The sequence below is a fragment of the Melopsittacus undulatus genome, chromosome 4, assembly GCF_012275295.1.
Source record: "Melopsittacus undulatus isolate bMelUnd1 chromosome 4, bMelUnd1.mat.Z, whole genome shotgun sequence".
Classification (NCBI taxonomy): Eukaryota; Metazoa; Chordata; class Aves; order Psittaciformes; family Psittaculidae; genus Melopsittacus; species Melopsittacus undulatus.
In genome coordinates, this window is record NC_047530.1 from 73,424,777 (window position 1) to 73,450,032 (window position 25,256).

The window sequence follows — 25,256 nt, forward strand, 5'->3', positions numbered from 1 at the left end:
AATTTGTCCATCTTCGTACTTCAAGTAATTTATCCTGTCTTTTTTGCTACAAAAACATCTAAGCTTTCTCTTGACCAGTTAGCATTTGAGGTTCTGGAAAGGCAAAATAACATTTGAGCTTATGATGATTTATAACAGAAGAAATTACATCTGTCAAAATGTGAGAAGGAAAAGTTCAGAAGAACTAATGTATTCACTGGCCACTATCTCAGGCTTCTTTTTTATTCTGCATAGATCTTTAAACTATAGACCTTTTTACATGTGTAACACTGGGTGAATGCATACCTGTAATGCATGTTGGGCAAAACCTTATGTCTTGCATGTTCATTTGAACATTACAGAAAAAATGCAGTATTTTGGCAGTAAATGTGTATGTTATTAGTAATTTCTTTTTAAAACAAATCTCTTTGATGTAAAAACACAATCTGTGTTGAACTGAAGGCAGTTTGAGAAAGGAGATGACTGCAGTATTTTAAACTCAGGAAGAAAAGAGATGATGAAAATAGGTGTTAGAACAATTGCCCTATTTTCTAATAATTAGTATTCACGAAGAAAAAATGTGCTCTAACTACCTAGGAATTTCTGAATTGATGAGACACCTAATGAGTTGTCCTAAATAAATTTACCAAACATATAGCAGGAAATAATTACTGAGCATTTAATTCTGAAATCACAACTCAATGCAGCGGTTATGCAGCTGGCTCGTGTATGTCAGTTATTCAGCAAGAAAATGATTTGGCTGGGAATGGAACCTTGTCCTGTTTGGACTTTCAGTGGCACATTCACATTGTCTCTTAGATGTGAATTTGTGGAAAAATCCCACTAAAATGATTTGCTGTAGCTCTATTGGACCTTGTTATTTAACATTACAATAGCTGTAACAGATTCTGCAGTTCTAGGGGGATAGTAATAATTCTAGAGGATATTAAAGGCAAAACTGGGCCTGTGCTTCCAGTTAACCTTTGCACCTCATTCTGCAGAGACTTTACATGTGGGAATAATCCCTTTGGTATCATTAGTGCAAAGAGTTGCTCCTCCTGCTTGCAGCTCCCACTGAAGTCTCACTCCAGTGTTTAGGATAGGACCTCTCTACAGTGTTTTACTGAGGTTTTTATGGCACATGCAGATCTTCCTGGCCCTGACTTTGATTGCAGCACAGTAATGTTTTCATGCCAAATGAACAGATACCCACTGTTTTGTATTTGCCTCTTAATTACATCACCTGCCCACTAATTAAATTTAGCTGCCCTCCCTGAGTGCTGAGACCAGGTGAGCACCAACTGTGGTCAGCAGTAGTGGTCATGGTTACTTAAAACGTGGGGTGTTTTAAAGTGCACAAGTTTTGGTTCCTGTTTTCATTTAAAAATATGTTAGTACTTATACTCCATAATGACTGTCTTTATAGCATAATTTTGTAGTAACCTCTGTGAGTTAAATCTACATTTTCAGGCAGTGGGAGCAATAGAGATGCTATCTCTAGCTTGCATAGAGGCTCATCTTGTGCAGAGGGACTGCACGATGCACATGGACCAGTGAGATGGTTTATACAGGGTTTATAGAGAGAACTGCATCGTCAAGGAATAGGTTTTCTGTTAAAAAAAGAAGTAAGAGCATCATTCCGTGAATGCACGTGGTATATGGCAGCATATGGCCCTGCAGCCATCACTATGCCTATTTGTTCTTCTTTGTTTTGTCAAGAACTTTGTCGGGATTCTGGGAACTCGTTGAGGTGGCATATAGCCTCCATGTGAGATGTGCATTGACCTCAATTCTTGCTGAAAGTTGCAGAGGACTGAGGACATTTGGTCTTTTTTCAAGTTGAGGCTCTAGTTCTTGAAGCATACATCTTGTGTGAAGGGAAGGGTAGAGGATGGGCTAATGTAACCTTCCTGCTAATTAAACCAGTCTTCCTTTTCCAGGTGGCTACTAGTTTTTTGGCTACTTCCACAGTGAACAGACCTCAGCCCCAGCTAGGGATGAACTATGGTCTGGAGTGAAATAGACCTTAAGCTGTATCTTTTGTTTCTGAGCAGTGCTGATATCCCAAGTAATGCTGAAGTCTGAGCAGGCCATCTTTACTCATTATTGAAGATGGGAGTGTAAATGATTACACAGGGAGTTATTCTTTTTAAAGTGAATGAATTCATAGAGCAATAACTGCAATGGAAAAGAAGTGACAAATCAATAAATGAAAATAATCTAATAATAGTAATAGTAACAATAAACAAATTTTGAGTTGCTTAAACCTTGTAGTGTATGGCAAACAAAAAGAGCCACCTCTCTTATGGTGTTATACTGACCCGCATATGCTGCTCTGGAAGCTGAGAAGACCTTAGAGCATCCTTCCAGTAATAATGGGGGTTGCAGGAAAGCTGGAGAGGGGCTTTTTGCAGACACATGTGGTCATAGGACAAAGGGTAATGGCTTTAAAAATAGATGGGAGATTTAGATTAGACTTTAGGAAGAAGTTCTTTACTGTGGGGATGGTGAGCCACTGGCGCAGGTTGCCCAGAGAAGCTGTGACTGCCCCATCCCTGAAGTACTCAAGGCCAGGCTGGACAGGGCTTTGAACAATCTGGTCTAGTGGAAGGTGTCCCTGATTGTTCCAGGGGAGCTATAACTAGGTGATCTTAAAGGTCTCTTCCAACCTAAATTGTTCTATGATTCTGTGATCATTTTCATGTGCATACATGCCAATTTCAGAAAGCCCCATGTCACAATGTAACTTAAATAATTCTGTCTTAAATACATACTTTGAATAATAGCTAGCAATTTCTGTCATATAAAAAGCATTACTCTTGTGGACAAGACATGGTTTCTAGCAATGGGTTTTGGCTGTGTGGGTAATTGCTGTGGGTAAGAGAGGTCTGTGGACAGGCAGGGATCACCACTCCTGGCTTGCACAAGGTCTATGTTGTTCTGGACTGATCTTTGACCTCTTTCACCATGAACAGTGAGTTCAGCACAGAGTGATCTGCACCAGGGTTTTTGAGATCTCAGGTTTCTGTGCTGGTTTAGGAGGATGGAATCTTGGGATTTCATCTATGAGGCAGGAAGAATGTTTCCTGCCTGCTTTTTTGACAGATACTGTTGGATATAGTGCTCATGCAGATAGTTATTATCATGAGATTTACTAACTGCAGCAAGAACAAAAAACAGTGCATGTTTGGAATGAACTTTTTCCTCTCTTACTGCTCAGGTAAACTAAGTAATCATGCCTGGTGGTGGTTGGAATATGGTTTGGTCTGAGAGCAAAGGTTACCTTGCTGTTTTCTATGTTTCAGCCTAAGACTGACTTTCTTGGAAAATCAGCAGTGTCTGGTAGTAGCCAGGATGTAAGGGATAACCATGTGCCACCCCAACAAACTGCCAGCCCCTTTCTGGAGCACCCTATTTCATGTGCAGCTCTTGAGTCAGAGGTTTTGGGAGCTTGAGGAGCCACAGGCCATGAAGCGCACACTTAATCATGGATGGCTCTCTTAAGTGGGAAGAAATGCATTCTGATGCTTGCAAAGCAAAGATCATAAAACTTAAAGCCCCATGATAGTCTTGAATACAGTCTCTCCATGATTCCACTTCTTAGCCAATAAATGAAATTTCATCTTCTCTGTATGCAAGTTGACTGTTTCTTGGCAGTACTGTAACAGCTCCAGTCCTAAATGTGGTACTTGTCTGCTTTTGTGGGAATTGGAGGTAGAGATCTGCAAGTTACATTGCCCAGCTTTATAAAAGCACATTTGAATGAACTGGATATTAAAGAACACATCAAGATTGCACCCAGAAGTCTACTTTTGATGCTTTGGTTCTTGATAATGTAGTTCATTAAAAAAAAAACCCAAACAAAACAAACAAACAGCCGCAGAACCATTGCAGAAAGCCAGATCCACTCTATTGTCTCTCTTCATTGGGCTAGGTAGGAGCCTGCAGTTCTCCCAGCCTATGCAGTTCTGATTCTGCCATACGGTGTCAACATCATGCAGCACAATCAGTGTGTAACAAATTGCGATGGAAGATGAGTTTCTGTATCTGTATATCCATCTGTAAATGTAATTTTTTCTTTTACTAATTGTTACATAAGCTGCAGGCTTCCCGTGCAGCAGGATGTCTGTGCACTAGCCCTCAGTCGGGATTTTGCTAGCTGTCCCCAGCCTCGCAGAGACAGGAATGTGACAAGGCAGGCTGAGTGCAAGAAACAGTATGTAGGAGAAAGTCATGTTGTGCTTTACAAGGCCATGTTTGTTTGTTTTTCAGTATAAAATAGCTAAACAATGATGAGCAATCTTGTTTTGCACAATATTGCTCTCTTAAACCTCCATTGTGCTGTATGTGTGCTCACACGCCAGTGTTTGCTAGGAAGTTTTTAGTGGAGGTCCTGACCACTTTAAAAGATTGGAGCAACCTCAGTTCAACTGTTTGGTCTGCTGTGTCACCTCTGAGTTCAGCATCAGGACAGGATCTTTAGGAATTTTGGGGTCTTGCAGGTGAAACTGCCTTGAGTATCTAAAAAAACTGTAGGGAAGCTTGAATGTACCAAGTAGGATTCCTGTTACGGGAAGGAACTAAGATGAGAAGACACAAGAGGAGAGATGGACAGAGTGGGACAGAAGGGGTCTTTTTTTCTCCCAAAGTGTTTCATGCTGTTTATAGCTCTGGTATTACACTCTAGCAAACCATCCATAATAATTGGCTGCCTGGAGGTGTGCTGCCAGTCCTGATACTTGGTCATTTTCAAGTGTTGCAGATTTTCAAAGTGCACTCTCTATTATTGCAAAGACATTTTCCATGTTCTCAGCTTGAAAACAACATGTGCATACGAACACAGATACGAGGGCTTTCCTCTTCAGTGCCATATATGCTTGATTAAGCATAGTGGATTGCCATGTGTGCTCAATGTCTGGTTACTCCCAGATAGAGAGCTGCACTCAGAATGCCTTTAGCTAGTCCTTCTGCAGAAGGATGCCTGCAGTTAGACAGTGCTGCCTGTTCTCTTGCTTAATGGATAAGGCAGGGGCTTTTTTCTCTGAGCAGGGTATGTTTTCAGAAATGCTTTCTGGGTTATGATGGACTCTGCAGAACCGTAAATCTTTTCAAAAGAGACTGTGTGTCATCTGGCTTATTGGAGCTCCTAATGGATTGATGCTTTAATTGCACAAGCTGCATGACAGAGCATTACAAGTTATGGCTGGATAGAGAGCAATTCAGATCTGTATATTTATGGCAGTTGGAAAACAAAATTATTTGCAACCTCGCTGAAGTCCTTATTTTCTTGCCATTTCTGAAACCATAACAGTTAAGAGTTGCTATTTTCTTCTGCTCTTTTCTCCAGCAAGCAGGAAGACTGGACCTGTCTGGCAGCTGTTTGTAGTGTCCGGGAAGGTGACACATATATGAACTTTTCTTCCCTAAGCAGGCTGGGGCATAGGAACACCATGAAAACTAGGAATTTTCTGTTATCCTTTCCAGTCATCCAGCCATCTCAGCACCTATCTTTCATCAGTCTCAAGTGTTCAGACCAGTCAGTGAGCAACCGAGACTGATGATTTGCCATTATTTTCTAGGTGCTGAATAAATAGACCCACTGTGCTTTCTGCTTTACCCTTTTCCCCTAGAATTTTTGAGATTGCTTCACTTTTCAATGTTTTTATCAAAGCTGAATTGTACTAATTTATGAGAGAGGAAAATGAATAAGGGGGAAAATAAATAATAAATTGCAGGTAAAATTAATTCACATAAGGCAAGTAAAGAAGAAAAGTAAAAAGGCTGTGAAATAAATCTTTCATTGCCTTGAATAATACAATTATCTACCAAAGCCTTTTTCCTTCAGATTGTCAGGTCTGGTGTGCACTTGAAGTCATTTCATATGCTCCCACTTCACAAAATTCCTGTCTCTCAGGGTTTGTGAGGTTGAGGCTGGGTAACAGTTTCTGTGATAATTGGTCCTTGAATATTATGTGCAAAGTGAAACTGTGGACACATGCAATATGCCCCAAATGATCAGTTTGCTGCCCTAAGCAGTGTGAAAATAAAGAAATTAAAGTGTCTTTTTTATATAGTTTTGGTATACAGAAAAAGATGGTGAATGCCTTCTTTCTTCTTTCTTCTCCTGTCTCTTCCTGAAGACCTCTAACATAATCTGGTTTTCGTTGTGTGATGAGGCAGTCAGTTATCCTTCTCCAGCTGTAACAGGAGCATGGATGCATCAAAGTGTTTAGTATCATCGCATCTATTGCAGTTTTAACAAGTAATGAGCTGTCAATCCAGAACTTCACTGCACTTGGTGCTGTACAGGCAAGAGTGTTCATATTGGCCTGTTGCACAATATTGCTGTTAATATTCTGATCTTCAATCAAAAATTGTAAACAGAACCAAAAATCAAGCACAAGAAGTGGTGCTTTTGTCTGTTCATGGTTTTAAAAAATAATCAAAAGCTGAACTTCTGAGGATGACAAGGGTTATTTTTGCTTTATGCACTGCTTGTGTTATAGTAGTTTCTGGAATCCTTAATCAGCTTCTGAGTCCCGGTTTGTGAGTAGAAGTCACTGCTGCCAAGAGTCCGGTGTTAACCACAGAAGCAGCTTGGCTGGTGAATGCAGGGTGCAGAAATGAGGGGTGGTGCTACCAAAAGCCTGAAAGGTGACTGGGAAGTTGGTGAGAGGCCGTGCTGGGTAAGTGTGTGTACCTGGTTGAACTGTGCTGTCTTGTTTGGTGCAGGGCAGTGACTGAGCTGAGAGAAGTAAGCCTTCGTCTTGCTTGGTCTTCTGCTCTGACTGAATGTGGACACTGGTATTCCTTGGCCCCTGCTGATGGTACGTTACAGAATGCCAGGTTTAGTTGCTTACCTTGGACTGCTTTTTCTGTCCGTCTTGCTGCTATTTGCGGAATTGTGCCTTGTTTTTAGTGTGATGCTGCAGCTCAGCGTCATGTGAGTCACAGTCCTGGGGCTGCATCTTTCAGATAAGCCACTTGCTGTTTGGCATAACTTGCAAGAGAAGGGATCATGCGGATGTGATTATACCATTCCATATCATTTGGCATACAGGCAGTGATTAGCATTGAAGAGCAGCCTGGGGTAGCCTTGCAGTATCAGCTACTTTGGTTAAGACTACTTTGTTCTGACAACATTAAATAAGTCAGTGCTCAAACATAAACCACTAAAGGCCAGTATGGGAAACTGTGCATCCAGTATAGGTATCTATTTCTATTAAATTCCCTTAGAAAGCTACACTGAATCATATCCAGAGGACTTGAATAAATACATAGATATGAGCCTGTGAACTTCTTGTTCGCTGTTTCCCCATACAGATGATTTTTGCAGTCCACCTACGTGTGTGATGCTGATATCTGAAGGATATCAGTGATTCAGATATCAGTCCTGTCAGTGGTGTGTTCTGTGCCTTGTTCTCATACACCTTTCAGTACACAGAAAACTAAGGGAGAAATGACATGGTGAGGGTGCACATGGGTAAAGAACAGTGTCTCCTACTCTCGGTGACAGAAGTAGTGGCTTCATCTCAGGCTTCAGGCATGCCAGGGTGGGGTGCATTCCTGTTGCAGTGTATTATGCCAGGTGGGACTAAAATCTTGGAAAGAACCCCATTCCTATTGCAGTATATTATTTCTATTTATTATTATGCCTTTTGATTTGTTATTTGGAGAGTGTGATTGCTTTCCCTTTTTCCTTTCTGCTGCCATAGAAGCTTTGCTGTCTGTAAGTAAAAAACGTGATGTTCAGCAACTATAAAACATTCTTCAAAGCGTTTAGTGGACAATACATGAGAAGCTGCTCTCTATCAGATAGTTGGTCTGTCTTTGCAACCCCTGCTCTGGGTTGTTTCGGGGGGGTTTCTGCTGATTTTTTTTTTTTCTTCTCTCTTTTTCTTTCCCCCTTTCTCCTCCCCCCCGATTTTGAACAGTGCAGGCTCTGGAATGGAGGATGTGCTATAATTTTAGGACTGTAATATTTAACCATCTAAATTCAGCCTCTCACTGATAGACTTTCCCTTCAGTTGCTGAACAGAGATGCAGTTTGGAACATAGACTAGGCAGGAGGTCTCCTGCTACTCATTTTGCCGAGGTGTGATGGGTTGGCATGCTTTGCACTCTTGCTTTTGACCAGGGAAGGAATACTCTTATGCCCCTGCTGATGATGCATTTGGAAGCTGAAGTTTTAATCTTATCACCAAGGTAAGATTAAAGAGAGGAATAACTGGCCGCCACTGCACAGCAGGAGAAGTGTCTTTGGTGCATGCCTAGCCAAGTTCTGTGGCTGGTGAGTTCCCTGGTCTCTGCTACATCCCAAAGGAAGCAGAAGGAAGAGCAGCATGTCTAGCTTCCAAGCTAGAAAAAGTTGTGCTGTTGCCAGCAGCTAATGCTGGTTTTCAGCCTGTTGATGTTAGATCTGTTCCAGCTCAGGTTTCAAACGTGTGTGCCTGCAGATGCCTGAATGCTGATAGGCGCTCTGTCCTTTGCAGCTCAACTTGGGGTGTGGGGTGCAGGGTGGTCAGCTGTCCTGGGAAGGAATTTGTTGGGTCTGTTAAAATCAAAGCTGTGTGTGAGGTGAATCGTGTTCTTGCCATAGAGGAAATCCACCCTGCCTAGTGACAGGACCATGCTTACAGCCAAATTACAAGTATGTCACAAAAAGAGAGCATCTGCTCATCAGTGGTTCAGTGCCAGAAGTCTTCTAATGGATATGTATTCACATCAATATTTAAGAATATGTTATTTTACATGGAGAATAAGAATATTGACTTCTGTGGTAATTACTTAGAATATGTGTCCCTGTGCTGCAAGATGTAAGGAAAAAAAAAGTTTAAAAGACATCTTGCCATAAAACGGAACATGCTCTTGGAACGTAGAATCGTAGGGTGGGAAAGGACCTTAAGATCATCTAGTTCCAACCCCCCTGTCATGGGCAGGGACACCTCACACTAACATGTATAGAGTAACAGATTTTGGAGCTCTGTAGGGATATAAATATATTGGTACATATTTATTATGTCTAGGTAGTAATATAAATAATAATTTTTTATTATTTTTATGCCTTCCTTTTTTTTCTAGGAAAGTGGTGACTTAGAAATTGTTACACTGGTTATATAATACAACACAGCATATATAGTCCAGCACATTCCTCCTTTCCCTTATTTAAAACCAGAAATAGTGTGTCTTAGCAGTGGTCAGACATTGCCGTGTATTCCTCCTGCTGAGTACAGTACTGGGGCTGGGTCCTTCTGCAGCTCTGCGTTATCCTGATTCTTTTGAAGCTTTTTTTTTTTTTTATGATGGTGGTTTTGTGTGGTTTTTGTTCCTAGGACATACAAAATATGTAGGTTGAAAAGTTAGGCTGCAGTGCAAACTGTATGCAGCTCTTTATATACTGACTTGTCTAGCAGCCATTACCAGCCCAGCTAACAGCCAGGGTGTGGAACCTGGGGAGTGTGTGATTGCTGCACGTCACCTGCAGTCAGTGCAGAGCATTGGGCTCGGGAGGGTGAAACGCAGGCCTCTCCTGTGCTGGGAGCAGACTAACGACCTAAGCATTAATTAGTAAGATGATGTCTTGAACAGAACAGGATTCTGTGAGGCTGGAGTCTGGCTTAAGCAAAGGTCATCAGTCACTAGCCAGGCATATTAATTAATTCAGCAAAAAATTCCATTTGCTTTGAAAGTGGCTCAATAATGGACACAGATTCCCACTCAGTATTAACCTTGAGTGGAAAATTAGATCTGGACTTCAGGATTTTGGGTCTTTGTAGGAATTTTCTTCTATAGTAAAAATTTACTTCACCTTTTGTGTGAATGCCCAGTCATACACGCCTCCATCAGTGGTGCTCCTTGAAAGCTAGGCTCTGGGTCAAGTGCGTGTCTGAGGTGTTGGAGAAAAGAGGATTGGTATTTCAGGTGCATCAGGAGTAAACATTCCCTTATCTATTTCACTTGTCTCCACACAAACATAAATATTGGCTGTGTAGGATGCTGAAGTCAGGTTAGTTTATAAAAAGAAGAGAGGAGCCACTGCATACTTCAGATGTTGCCAGGCATCCTGAAGAATATCCCAGACAAAAAACAGTATTAACTGTGGCAGTACCTTACTTCCTCCTTTATAGGTGGTTACATTCTGCTGCTGCTTGTATGTGTTGTTTTCATTTTGTATCACTGTATAGTTCTTCTGTTGCCTGTTGAGTAGCTTTTGATAAAGCAACTTTTGCCACTTTTTCCCTCTTGAAGCACAGAACAAAGCTTTATGTGAGTGGCAGCTGCAGCAGGGAAGGGAGTACAGACACAGTGGCATTGTATCTAAAGGGAGGAGTGATTCTAACCAAGCTTTGTAACACCTTAATTATATTTGATGTGACCTAGCCCTTGACAATCTTCAGTCTGCAGTTGTCAAACAGGATTTAAATAGTATAAAGATTTGTGGACACTGCTTACAACTGAGCTATATTTCACTGTGTCAGTAAGAAGGTGAAGAAGTGCTTTGAAAGATGTTTTCCTTGAGATTTTTGTCTTTGGCTTAGTGCACCTGATCAGTAAAGCCAGGTTACTTCTCTGCTAGGTTCTGCAGATTTCTTTTTTTTTTTTTCTGTAAAACCCACTCAAAGAAATTAAATAAATATTTTAGAAGTATTATATATGAATCTGATTGGGGAGGGGGCTCCAATTTCTAACATATGTTTTCTTAGTGACATGAATTTAATTTCAGGGCTCAGCAGATTCATACACAAGCAGACCTTCAGACTCTGATGTCTCTTTGGAAGAAGATAGGGAAGCAATCCGCCAAGAAAGAGAACAGCAAGCAGCTATACAACTTGAAAGGGCAAAGGTGTGTTCTTTTCAGCTTCAGTAATAACTAAGTTACATGGCATTTATCTTTTGCCTAGTGTTAAAATTCACACTGTTGGTTTATAATGAGGTGCTGTCTTTGGAAACAGTTTGGCAACTGAGTCAAGTTATCTGCAGACAAGATGTTTGGGGTATACAGTGTAAATATTTTCAAGCTGAACTCTGCTGGCATGTGTGAAATTATTAGGTCTGAATTTTGATGTATTTGGGAAGTGTCCTTTTCTAGGTTTTTGGTGATTTGATAAAATTCTTGATTCAGAAGTTTCCACTGTTTGTGATGTCTGTTTCTGTTTGTAGTCCAAACCAGTAGCATTTGCTGTTAAGACTAACGTGAGTTACTGTGGAGCTCTGGATGAAGATGTTCCTGTCCCCAGCACTGCCATCTCTTTTGATGCCAAGGACTTCCTACACATTAAAGAGGTAAAACCAAGAACTAGTAAAAGGGAATGTGAAAGGGAATCTTTTCACATGCCAAGAACTGTACTACAATTTAAACAGTTGGGGCTGAACCATACCAGATTAATAAGAGAGTCAAGAGCTGAGTGGAGGCAGGAGAGCACAGCACATCTGTCTGATTAGTGATGGTGGTGCTTCAGCCTATTTGGAGTTCCAGCACCCTGGTGTGATTATCTTGCACTTTGTTAATGCTTGATGTTACTGAGTTGTTGGATTTTCATGTCACAGGAAGGAGGTGACATCTTGTTATATTTTAAACACCCTTCAACAGGGTAGATTCAGATTCTTTTCATCAAATGAAAATTTTGATGGATCATAAATTGCATAAATGGAAAGGGATTCTATCGATCAGAAAAGTGGAGTAGCACCAGGTTACACCAGGTCTTCATAAAGCACAGGTTGGGCTTGTATGGGAGGAATTAAGACTTAGAATAATACAGTAAGAAAACAAAATATTGAAGAGGACAGATAGAAAAGTAAGGGAAAAGGAATGGGAATAAATGAGCCCTGAGTATGGCCTTGGTAGAGAAAAATACATTTTCTTTCGTGTTGAGCATATTTTCTGCAACTCTTAACCTGAAGGGAGGCCTCTGAACTTGCATAAACTCCTGTTGTTTTGTAGATTTGTACATAGGCTTGCAGCTTGCAAGAACATTTTTCATCCCTGCATTCTGAGTTTGTTTTAGGGTGTTGAGTACTCATTTCTCTCTTTCTTTGAATATGTGTCAGTCATCACTTCAGAGCACTGATCCCCCTTAGACTGAGCGCGTTTAGGAGGAAAACAAGTGCTTCTGCACCTCTAGAGGCGGATATTGGTGATAGAACAGGGGCATTGCTTTAAATTCTTTCTTCCTGAGAAGGACACAGGAGGGACAGGTCCATTTTCTCAATTTGCTGTAAAGAGATGGAAATTCGATTTGGACTTTTTTGTTTCTTTGACATGTTTCTATTTGTGTGGAATGATGCTTAAACCCCTGCTGGGGAACTGGAGCTCTGAATCTGAACCTGCCTGTTGCTGCATGCAGAACAGCCCTTCCTGTTTCCCCAAGAAAGTGTTCTGTTCTGCCTAGCACCACACCTGAACTCCCTTGATGTACACCACTTTATAATCTGCTTCCCATCAGGAAAAGGTCCTTTGCTAGCACTCAAAGTTGAATGCAGTCAGCTGCATCCATTACAGCACTCAGATCACATTCTCAGCTACCTTCCCCAATGTTTTTCCACCCACACCAGAAATGTACCCTGCCTAAATACTGTCTTTCTAGCCTCCATTGCCCAGTGTTCATATAACTCTGTGCATCACCATCAAAACTAGTGTTTGATCTTGGTTTACCTAGGATGTAGCTACCTTTATTTTCAGGCCAGTGACTGAATTTAATGTACTAAGCTCTTACCATGCTGCCCTGAACATTTTTCCAGAGCAGTGTTGAAAGTCCATGTCTTGGCATTCTGTGAGGTTTCTCCCAAGATCTAAATAGCCAGGATCTCATTGCCACTAAACTGTAAGCCATATGGCTTACTGGTATTTGTCAGCTCTGCTAAGGGTTTAGCACAGTTTTTTTGTTAATACTGAAACCTTCAGCTTGCCTGAAGCTGTGGCTGTAACTCAGTAGGATTTCAGGAATTTCAGGAAAAAATCCCATGCTGGAGTCTAGCTGCATGGAAAAAGGGTTTGCAGGAATTGTTTTTTGATGATCTGGCAGGCTTGCTTGGACTAGAACAAGCATGGTACCAGATTTTAGAATAATAGTAAACTAGGTAAGAAGTAACATCACCCTGTTGACAGGATGAAACATCAGCAGTAACCAATGATTTGCTGTATTGAGAATGTGTCCTATATGTCTCATCTGTCTCCTACAAGACTATATATTATGTGCTTACTGAAAGATGAAGTGGCAACAATAATTGACAATGCAGAAGAAATCATGGGCATGGCAACAGATAGGAACAAGCTGTAGTCCTCCCACATACTGAATGTGAAGAATAACATATGGGAGGTAATGACCTAACACAAATAGCCCTGTGTTCCTTGCTGCATTGTTATAATTTGTATTGTTCAGATACTCTCAGCATAACACTGGTTCTGATGTCATGTCTAGAGGCATCACCCAGAGGTGCATGACCTGCTAATGGAAAAAAGATTCCCATGTTCAAGCTGTACATTTAGAACCAAAACAAAATGGGTAGTGCTCATGGAACTCAGCTTTTGCAGTGGTTTAAATCCATCTAATTTGCAGATGGATACAGAAATCCAATGGATTTCTCTGATTTACAGCAGCAGAATGCTACATATGGAAGTATTTGTCTGTTTTAAAGAATGCAAGTAGTTTGTCAACTTAAGCAGAAGCTACATACTTAAAATTAAGTTTTGCTTACTAACATTTTCTGAATTGGGGTCATAATAGCATGAAGAATAGGGACTTTAAAAGTTGAAGTGCCAAAATAATGGAACATCTTGCATAAATAACAGCTATATAAAGAGGACAGGTTTTCAAAATGAGGATATAAGGACTGCGTTTCCCTTAGCTATATATGTAGTACTGGTGTGTATGTATGGGTTAATAAAAAGGCTAATTTATTTTTCAAAGATGCTGAGGGTCTGTATGTTTCAGAGACTATTGTATCTTTGACAACTAGGATATGATATTTATATGTTTCTGCAAGAAGTAGGGCTTGAGAATATGGAGCCAAGATCATTTTTAAGATGAGATTTCTGTGATAACTTTTTCCTCAAGGCATGCAAGCAAATTGGTACACTCATGCTGGTCTTGATGACTTGACAGTCAGTTGTGAAAACTAATGTTTCTTTTGAACACTGAGCTGCCTAATGAAGCATAGCAGAATGTAAGGTTTTCAGATATTTTTCTTCAAAAGCTCTGCTGGCAGCCAGCTACAACAAATCTATTTCCACTACGATATCCAATATGATGCCACTTTTCATCTTTCCATCATTAAAGTTAGGGCAGACTTCCAGTAATGAGGAAAAACATGTGTTACTAAAGGTTAATGATAAAATTAAATCTTATGCTCTCAGGTATATATTTAAATTTCTTCATAAAGGTGAATTTTTCTTCAGCTGTCATACATTTAAAAGTGTATGCCTTCAAAGAGTTTAGCTGCTTTTAGGCAGTGGCACTATAAAAGCCTCATTTGTAGAGAGGTGTCACAACTTTGGTTAGAGCTCTACCATAGCCTAAGCAGATGTGGGTTTGGTTCACTGCTGAAGCTGGTAAGTTTTCTATATTGTCTTGGATAAGTTTGTCTTTATTTTGGTTTCTAGGATGGTGTTTGTAGAGCTTTTCCACCACATGAGGTTTTTGCAAAGGGATAACGTGGTAATAACGTCCCTACAAATATCTGAAAAGGAAGGAGAAAAACTGGCAGTGGTGGTGATGGTATCTTTGCTGTAGACCAGTACATTTTACAAGGAACCATTAACTGTTGTTTTGATGGTGATCTGAAGGTGTTACTTTGACTGGTTTGTATGGCTGCTGTGACATAGCTTGGTGGCCTTTGTTCACCAGAAATTGGTTTCTCATTAAATCATCATCACACTCAGCACCTTAGTGGGTGACATTAGAGGAAAAGTCACAGCACACAGGATGTGTTGCGGCAGTTAAGAGATAAGCCAGCACTGCTGCAGATAACGCTGCTTTCCACTGTCTGGCTGCAAAGAAGACATTAACCTTCCAAATACCTTTAACTTAACTCAGATTCACACATATCGTCCAGCATTCAGGTGTCAGTGTGAGTCTGGTTTCATTGATCAGCACAGAGTTAAGGATTGTGGAAAACAGAGTTTCAGACGTAGAGCATTTTGAACTGAAGCCAGTAACCTTTCTATGTTCCAGAAATATAATAATGACTGGTGGATAGGAAGGCTGGTTAAAGAGGGCTGCGAGATTGGCTTTATTCCAAGCCCGCTTAGACTGGAGAATATCCGCATTCAGCAGGAGCAGAAGAGAGGACGTTTCCATGGAGGGTAAGAATGCTGTAACCTTTTAAAATAATTTAAAATCATTTTGACACTAGACAGTATTTTCAAAGGTCACTTGATTTGTTTTTATTGCAGTGAATTTGGAGGAATGTTTGATTTGGGATTCCAAATGAAAATACATATTTGCAGAGAATAGACGTGTTAGATATTGACAGTGAGAAACAACAAAAAAGTGTGTATCGACTTTAGGAAAGATCAGTAATACAGTATGAGTGGTAACGACAGAAATTTCTGAAGGGCTGGAGTTTCACATCCCCATGGCTTTAAGTCAGTGTTGGTGCTCAAAGGCTGCCATATTTTTTTCCCATCTGTTGTGTTCTTAAGGTTGTGGTTTTTTTCTTTCTGTTTTGTCTTCCTCTCCATTTTGGCCAAAACCAGACTTTTAGAACTTTGTAATACGAGCTTTGTCATTTGAACTGCTTTATTCTTCATGTTCCAGCTTCACCATTCTGTGTCTCCATGCTGCTAGAGCTGGAGATTACAAGTCCCTGGAAAAGTATAAGCTTGGTCACAGGTCTAGGAAGTAGAACTGATTTCTCATAATCTCAGTTAAGACACTCAAGTCACTCTTCTATTGGTTGAAAACCCTTTTTTTTTTCTTTTTTTAGATTTTTTAAAAATTACTACTAATGTATTATTCCCACTAATTGAAAACCAAATTTAAATGTTCATACAAATAACACAACCTTTAGTACTGTAAAGAGATGTGAGCCAGCTGCATCTGGACCTAATAGGTATCAGTAAGAGTAGCATAAATTTAGCCTGTATAGTACTGTCAGGGAATTTGCACACTAATATACTTAATCAAGGTCAGGAATCATCTGAAATATAAATCATCCAGGGAGATGTTTTTAGAATGACTGAACATCATTAACTGTGCTTTTCCCAAATTGCTTTTATAAATTTGAAATAGTTTCAGAGGAAGCTAGTGTATCTCAGTGTACAGAAAGAGGATTATCTAATTCAGAGATGGACACTAGTAGCATTTAGCATAATTGCCTCAGATACAGCATACTAGAAAAATTCTCTGCTTGTGTGAAAGGGCATGACTCCACCACATCACCAATTCTTGCAAAGATTTTCTCTAATCTCACCTATGGAGAATATTAGGAATAAAATCAAGTATGAAAGAGAGCAGAAATATTGTAAAGGATATCTATTAAGATTTTAAGGAGCCTGCACTAACACTCCTGGATTTGTATGGTAAAATTGGAAGTAATGTATAATGATAAAATAATTTGAGCACCTTTGCTAGATACAGTCATACGGTTTCGTACCTTAAGATTTCTTTAAAAGCTGTGACTGGCTGTGATACTAAGGCTCTACATGATTAAGAACTCTAGTTTTGTCTGAGTAAGGCAGTGAAAAGTCATTTATTAAAGAGACTTTCTAGAGTCTGGTATATGTTCACAAAGAATTAGTCAAGTCCAGGAGTAAACAATCCCTGCTCTGGAGAGCATATGGCAAGAAAGCAAAGGCAAAATACTGATGGGAAGTAGTATCTTCTTGCTGGTCTGTATATAAAGACATGGATTGTACCATGAAACTGTCACCTGCAGGAATCAGACAGCTTAAACAGTCCTTTTCTTTCTGTGCTGAGCTCTTCTTCCCTTCTTCCATGTCCTCCTCAGCTGCTTGTGTGCAGTGAGCTGAATTACAAAGCTTGTTCACCTGAACATCTTTTCCCTCCCCAGACTAGTTTCCCACCAGTCTGCTGTGGGTTTGCTGCACAAGCAGTTGTGCTGGGTGCATCAAGCAGGGAGAGGAGGGCAGGGCTTGGCACAGCACGGGCAGAACTGCTGGGCTGGATTCTTGGAGGTACAATGAATGGACCACTATTGGTACACAGCAAAAGCTATTTAAACTGCCAGTTAAGATCCCAAACCTCTCAAGAGGTGTGTCATGTTTGCTGGTAGGGAGACCTAGCAAGGCAGCAAAGTGTTGGGTGGAGGCTCTCATGCAGAGCTGGGCTGTTCTCTGAGTTTAGCAAACGCCTATGACTGGAGCTTCTGTGTTTCCCAGCCTAAGGGCAGATAACAGAAAAGCTTTTTTCAGTCTGTAGTGGAACCCACTCTCCCCTTGTAGCCCGTATACAGCAGCTCTTCCAGACATGGAGGTCTACTTAATTACAGACACTGGTTCCCCATGTCCCTGCATGGTGCTCTTCACCTCTCACTTCAGAGGAAGCTTTTTCTGTAGCATGAATGTGTGTGAAGACTCCTTTACTGTCTGATTTCTTATTGGGCAGTTTCTCATAGCTGGTGCCTAAAACCTCATGCATTTGCATCTCTGGCCACTTAGTGTTAATGGAGCTCTTTTTGATACCATAGGAAATCGAGTGGAAATTCTTCTTCAAGTCTTGGAGAAATGGTTTCTGGCACATTTCGAGCCACACCTACTTCCACGGGTAAGACAAATTTATTTAAGGAAACTCTTACTAATACTTCTATTTTAAAAACCATGTATGAAAAATGCAGGTTTCCCCCCTTTGCTGACTTATTAAGGCATTTTACAGAAATTGCTTGTGTGCGGAGGTGGAGAACGACATCTATATCTAGACATCCGGCAGTTGCTAAGGGACTGGGAAAAAATCTCAGGAGAAGTGGCAGGTGCCCCAGAATGAAATGAATGTCCAGTTTAAAGAGGGCTGACCAAAAGGGAGGTGCACGGAGAGAAATCCAGAGTGCCCTGACAAAGGAATTTTTATTTGCAAGTGTTTTGGTTGTTATACACAGTGTGTTTTTTTTAACCAAGTTCTCATTTGGTCTTTTAGCAAAACAGAAACAGAAAGTGGTGAGTAGTACTTTTACTTCCATTTTACTTTATTTAATTCTAAAACATAATTCCCAGGATTGGGTCTTCTTTGAGCAATGATCTGAAGGGTTGTTTTCTTCTTCTAGACAGAGCATATTCCCCCATATGATGTAGTACCATCAATGAGGCCTGTTGTTTTGGTGGGTCCATCACTGAAAGGCTATGAGGTATGTAGTCTAGGTACTTGAAATTGCTCTTATCTCTAATCTTCCTTTGTACATACAGTATTGTGGTTCAGTGTGACTGTTTTGATATGATAATTTAAATATAATTTAAAGCGATCTTAGCTTAAATAATTGTCAAAAATGTTGTATAAGAACCAAGAGCATAATCAGCACTTTGCACCATTTAGGTGAGGTACCAGCTGAGTATTTTTTGCTGTGACAAGTGTCTGTTACTTTTGATACCTCAGCTAATGGGTAGGTAACATAAGAACAGGGTGCTCTCTTTGCAGTCTTACTGCTTTAAGCACAGTGCACATCCATTATTTTCAGTACAGATATTTTGATAAATCATGTGAGAAAAGGAGAATTTGTCTTCACTACAAGAAGATGGAGTAGTCAAATTAACTCTAAACTTCTGTATACGTGTCAAATTTTAGTCAGCCTAACACTTGCTTTGAACTTAATTAGCAACAATTTTGAAGAAGCTTCATCGTTGTTCTTTTTTCACTTATAGAAGCTTTGCATCAGTCTTCCCTGAAATTCAGTGGTGGCAGATGAATGGCTGGACCATTGCAGTGTATTCAGTTTTGTTCTCCAGCACTTGAAACTGAATTGGGAACTAAAGATTATTACTATTATTACCAGCTTTTCTTGACTTTTAAGATTATTAGTATACTGACATATACATATAAGTAAACCTTTAACCCTTCTAAATTATTTCAGCATAGAAGTGGGTATAACACGCACAGATAAACAGGACACCCATTTTTCAAGGCTGGTGCAGATTCAAATGAGCATTTAACACGTGCTAAATGAGCATAGGCTTTTAGCAGGGCATTTCAGTGAACTTAACCATCTGTTAAGTGTTTTGCTGAATTGGGAACTAAACAAACATGAACATAAAATCAAAGATAGCTTCGTTTAGCTTAATTAATGTTGTTAGTACTTTACAGGATATTATTAAACATACTGGAATGATTCTTTTTGGAAGATTACAACATGGTACCATTATTAGCATAATGCTGTGTTCTTGCATTGAGTTTTGGTTGTAAGAATGATTGGAAGTGTAGTTTAGCAAAGCAGGTAATTTGTGTTCTACTCTCTACCTTTTGATTTTACGATGGTGTTTCTTGACAGGAGTGAATTTCAACCATTGACTTCCAAGGTGCTGCAGTACAGGTTAATTTGCCTAGGGACTCTCAAGGTTGAAGGGGAGAGAGGCTGTTTGTTAATACACGCCTGTATAAATATACCATCCTACCTTTGCTTGCAAAAATAATACTAAATGTGACATTTTGGACATATAAAGATGTGTAAATGGTAACATAGGATATTAATTTCAGTTACAAACAGTGGTCTACATAACAAACTCATTGATGTTACTTTGCAATCTCTCTGAAAAAATTCTGACTATTGTTTTTCTGAGTAAATTCTGAAGGAACTGTTTTGAAAGATAACCTATGAGAACTAAACAGCCAAAGACCTGGGGGCTTTGATTAAGTTCCTGTCTAGAACTGGCAGGTAATAGGTGTCAGCCTGAGTTGTCCTGAAAAGGACAAGGAACTCATTCAGAAAAGTAGATGACACCTACTGGGGCTCAGGTCTTGGGGCTGAGCACCTCTTGGTTGCTTTACCATATACAGGAATGAGAGCATCCGTTTTTTCTGCTTGCACACTTCTCTGAGAGTAGTTTTTCTCTTCTGTTACAACAGTCATCCAACATGATAAATCTTGTATCTGGAGTTTTAAGTCCATTCTAATAACGTTACTGTAGGGAAAAACAAATGTTCTGTTCAACCCAAATAGTCCCATATGGTTCTGACATGTTCTGAAACCTGCTGGGATATGGTATTGCTATAGAATGTGGTGAGGTGTGCCTTAATGCCTCAGTGCAAGTCAAGACAAGAGCAGAAAGAGTGACAGCTCTCATGTCCTCCGTTCTGTATTTTGGAGAATGAGTCAGAAAGCTTGCAAGTGTTTATTACAAAGCGTGCTGCTGAGAGCATGAAAAATAAATGATTGCTGCCTATAAATGGTATTGATTGTTGCAAGTATCCTAATCTTCTACTTACCTCTTTTCTTACATTTGACTTTTTCTCCCTGTCATTCCTCCCTGTTCAATCTTCCTCACCTCTGCAAAGGTGACAGACATGATGCAGAAAGCTCTCTTTGACTTCCTGAAGCACAGGTTTGATGGGAGGTGAGACATACTGTCCTTTTCATGCTTTTTCCTCCCCATGCATTACTAATTTTTAGATATTTTCTTTTTTATTATTATTTTCAATGTAAAAAGATTGATGCATGTTCAAATCTGATTTACTGGCTCTGTATCAACACTGAAATGCAGCCAGCTGTGGAGTGGAGCACTACTAATATATTACTAGAAGTGCATGCTGTGTCTGTAGTAGGATTTCTTAGGTTTAACAGCATAATTCTGCCTCATTATCTTACCAGCCTGAAGTTACAGGAGAAATCGAGATGAAAGGTGACTGGGGAACATGGGAAATGCCAAAATATCTCTAAAGATGGCATTACTAGGCTCAGGTTTTTAATGTTACATGTGGAGGTGGGCTGTGGCCTTCATTCAGGTGGGAGCTGGGGAATGGTGGCACCCATGGTAGAGCCCTTTTGGCAGAGCCTGGCACCTAGGTTGTTGCTGGCCCTCTTCTCCTTGGAGCTCCCAAGCCACTGAGCTGCCTTTGCATTGGGTAAACTGAACTGAGAGGATTGCCTTTTTTCTAATTTTTCAAAGAGCTGTCCAGTTCCTTTCATGCCATGGAACAGGTGAGAAAGCATGAGTGATTGCACGTGGAAGTACAGTTTTATTCACAGTCCTTCAGGGATGTGAAAATTCCTTAACCATTGGATGCAAAACTGTGTGCTGCTGGACCCAGCTCAGCCAGCTGTTGAAGTGTGAATGTGGGCTAGGTTCATTCCAGCGCTTGTTGTGAAGTTCCAGGCTCTTATACAGCAGGATGTTCCCTAAATAAAACTAATCACACCCTAGCCGTGAAATAAATACCAGAAACAGCAGATTTTAACAAGGTGCAGAGCAGTGCTTCAGACCAACACCTAAGAAAAATCAAGTCTTAAATATTCTTGGTAGTCAAAAACACTTAAAAAGGCAGTTTGAAGAAGGAAATGCCAGGAACTTAAAATACAGACAAAAAGTATGTCAGAACTTCAAAAGCTGTAAGGAGGGTTCATCTTGTTCAGCTGGAACACAGATGAGCTGTCAGAAGGATAATTTGGATTTATTTGCTTGGAACATAGGCTTGGTCCATGGCATCTCTTCCTTTCCACTGTAGCTCATCAGTAATCATAGGTGTCTGCTGCATCTTTGGGATGCTCTCCCCTTCCTTCATCCTGGTTTGTTCAGTATATTCTAGCTGTGAAAAGGAGCTTATACTGTGCATAACAGTAAGTCAGCTTTGAAAATACCTGAAACGTCAGCACTAAGACAATGAATAGTGTCTATTGTTTAGAAAAGGTGGAGTAGGTTTTATGGTCAAGGGTACCTTTGAGGTGCTGTGAGGAGGTGGCAGTGCTGAACTAACCCACAAACAGGTTAGATGAAATGTTTAATGGTCAACTTCCATGCAAAATACCTCTTCTCCCCTACTTCTGTTGCCCAGCTCAAGTGGTATTAGCAGTTCCTACAAATGTAGTGATTGATTTAAAACCTGACAGATGAAGCACTGTATGTGGCAGCCTGCCTTTAAATTTGTCACTTTTCTGAGCTGTTTGTGCACCCTGTCAATGCCCCCTCTCCCCACTCCCAAGCATTGTGACTGCTGTGGTTCCACTGCAGGTCATCATGTGAGCCCCGGTGCCCGTTCACAGGACGTATAGCTACAAACCCCCACAGCATTATGTTCTCTTCCAGCTGTTGACATATGCCTGTCATTGAGAGTCATTGTTTTCAGTAGGAAACCATGGCAACTAGAAGTGGTAAGTCATCTCCAGTTGCCACGATGTGATTGCTATGAGTCTATCCTTTATAAGGTATATTTTTATACCCTATATGAATCACAGAATGATAGAATCCCAGGTTGGAAGGGACCTCAAGGATCATCTGGTCCAACCGTTCTAGGCAAAGCATGACCAGCACCCTGTCCAGCTGGATCTTAAGTGTCCAGTGTTGGTGAGTCTACCACTTCCCTGGGGAGATTATTCCCGTGACTGATTGTTTCCTCTTGTGTCCAACCAGAATCACCCCGGTAGTAATTTGTACACGTTAGCCCTTACATTTTCCTTGTGACTCCTTGTGAAAACAAGTCTCCATCTTCTTTGTAGCTACTCTTTAAATACTGGAACATGGTGGTAAGATCTTATGTACTCAGTAGGGGCCTGATCCATGAACATCAGCAGTGCCTAAATACAGAGGAGATGTAAAGCACACTTAGATGCACCCATTTAGGCTGCCTGATCTGATGTGATGCCTTGCTCTTCTGTCTTTTCTCCCACCATGCCCTTGGTCTGCACAAAGTGGTAAAAGGGAGAGATTCTGCCAGGAGAGAGGTATTTTTTGGCAATCCTATTGCCATTAGTAATACTGGCAACTAGATCAGGTAGAAGTATGAAATTTCATCACTGAAAAAGTAAAATGCCACAAGCAAGCTGATACCGGTGGCTTAGCTCTGAGTAACTTCAGAAAAATGCTGCTGCTTCATCCTCCTGACAACTTTTATGGCTTTTCAGTTTTTCTTTTCCCTACACTTTTCTTTATTTCCATCTCTTCTACAATTTTGTGACAGGTCCACGTTACCAAGAAAGGAATTAACGGTCCGAGGATGAGCTTTTCAAAAGACTCCAGTAAGACATGGACTACCAGGACTCCTTTCCCACATCTTAATACACTTGCTTTCTGTCAGCTTCTTCTTTTGTAACTGCAACATCCTCTTCTAGCCAGTGAACTAAAGAAAGGACCTGAGGGCTGTGCTGTGCAAGCCTGCTGGAAGGAATCTGCTAAACCCTGTCTGACATGAGGCCTTCAGGGAATGCTGCTGCAGAGGTTCTAACAGTATCATTTTCTAAATGAATTGTATTTAATCACTGCTGCATAGAGCAGCCTGACTATACAAAACATAGCAAAGGCACTTTTTTTTTCCCTTAACATCTTTCAGCAACAGTGATACTTAGAATTACTTCTTACTCAGGAAGAATGAAATGCTTCCTATATCTGGCACAGTAGGTGAGCATTTTCAGTCATTAATCTGTTACATGTCTCTGATTCCAGCAGTCAGAGATCTAAGAACTCCCTGAGCCAGAGATGGCATCTGGACCACCTTGTTTTATTGTCACTTTGTTGTGGTGACTTCTAGACCCATGATCCATTGATTTCTCTCATTTCTTTTTAGAATTCATTTATATTTCTGGTCTCTACTGCATTTTCTGGCAGTGAATTTATTTATGCATTATATAGGAAAATACTTGCACTTCTTTTTAACCCTACATCTGATAAGATTTATGCAGCTCTGAGTGAAATTACATCCTGTGGAATAGCTGCTAGTCATTTCCAGATTGCTTTCTTTTCATTATTCATGGCTCCTTGGCTCATCACAGTCGTCCTAAATGAATGTTACTTGAAGTGATTGTGTGGTTTTATTTTATAACCCTTTGTCTCTTGACAGCTCACTGACAGATCAAGTAAAAAAATCACCTTCCTTAAACTAAAGAGCAGGTTCCAGCAGTACAGAGATCTGTGGCTCAACTTACTTTTCTCCTGTTCGACCAGGAGCCAAGCATTTAGCTAATCAGCAGAGCTCCCTGTCTGGAAAAGGAGGGTGCCTGTTGTTGGAGGACCAATGTCCCAAAGCAAGGAGCTCTGTTCAGTGACTCAGAGGCACTCCGCTATGGTCCAGATGTGGCCCTTCCTTACATCCCAGCAATATCAGAATTAATCAATGGTTTAACTATCTGGGAAGAGAAGGGCTGTTACTATTATGATTCTGTTGTTTTGTATGCCTGAAGAATCACTTAACTTGTAGTGTTTATGTTACTGTATAAAATCATGTAAGAGATTACTTAGTTGGGAAGAAGTTAATTCATGTGTTAAGTAAGAATAGCAGAAACTATATGCCAGAGTCTACAGTAGTGTTAGGAAATCATGTATCTTTAATTGTTCTTTAATGATGACATAACTCGCCTACAAAACATGTCTGGATGGTATTTTATTGTATTTGCACTTTGGAATGGAAAGTAGCTGTAAGTCATGCACAGTGCACTGGAAATTTGACTACTGTGTTTTTGTTCTGTCGTGTGTTCTTACTCACAGGATATCAATAACTAGAGTGACAGCTGACATTTCTCTTGCTAAGAGGTCTGTTCTAAATAATCCAAGCAAGAGGGCAATAATCGAGCGGTCAAATACAAGGTCCAGTTTAGGTAAGACACTGACACATAGGTAATTATGAACAGGGTTGCATATTGGAGGACAGTGGCAGGATTTCAGCATTCAGGATGTCATCAGTTCTGCAATTTGAAATGTATCTACAACATTCTAGTGTACAATTCTCAATTTCACGTACCCAAATGGGAGACATTTTTCCTAACTGAGCAGGGGGAACAGAGCACAGGGTACTGTGTTAGCCACATGTTAAGCAATTACCTGGGCTAGAGCAAGCACTGTTATATAGGTGCTGTTTGTAAAAGATGAGTTAGGGGCCTGTAGTATGGTTTGCTCTTTCCTTCCAAGGTGAGCTGGCCCCACAGCTCCCTCTTCTCAGCTATGTGCTTCAATTCCATGTCACAAGGTGTCAAATAGCTTTCACTTTGTCCAGACAAGGAAACATGGTGCTCGTGACCCTGGGATTTGTTTTGTATTTGACGTTGAACAGCTTCAGCCTATTTTTGCTGTTTGGCCATGAGACTTTGGGTCTTCCCACCCTCTCCTCACAGTGTCATGACTGCTGGGTTGCAGTGGCCTGGTGAATCTTTATTTCTTTCACAAGGGTGGAAATCTGTGTGTAGCATTATGTGTG

General features: G+C 40.5%; 1 protein-coding gene across 4 annotated transcripts in view; it reads left to right on the plus strand.

Annotated features, from left to right (window-relative positions):
• Window positions 1-25,256, plus strand: part of CACNB4 (calcium voltage-gated channel auxiliary subunit beta 4) — a 70,600-nt gene that overhangs the window by 24,522 nt on the left and 20,822 nt on the right. For all 4 annotated transcript variants that reach the window (XR_004549549.1, XR_004549548.1, XM_034061744.1 and 1 more), the window contains exons 2-9: window positions 10,703-10,822; window positions 11,140-11,262; window positions 15,150-15,280; window positions 17,626-17,702; window positions 18,069-18,088; window positions 18,196-18,276; window positions 20,415-20,473; window positions 24,551-24,660. Coding sequence is in view for 2 of the 4 variants with exons in the window: in XM_034061744.1 (XP_033917635.1) it covers window positions 10,703-10,822; window positions 11,140-11,262; window positions 15,150-15,280; window positions 17,626-17,702; window positions 18,069-18,088; window positions 18,196-18,276; window positions 20,415-20,473; window positions 24,551-24,660 (721 nt within the window). In the remaining 2 variants the exon portion in view is untranslated. The remainder of the gene's footprint in view (window positions 1-10,702; window positions 10,823-11,139; window positions 11,263-15,149; window positions 15,281-17,625; window positions 17,703-18,068; window positions 18,089-18,195; window positions 18,277-20,414; window positions 20,474-24,550; window positions 24,661-25,256) is intronic.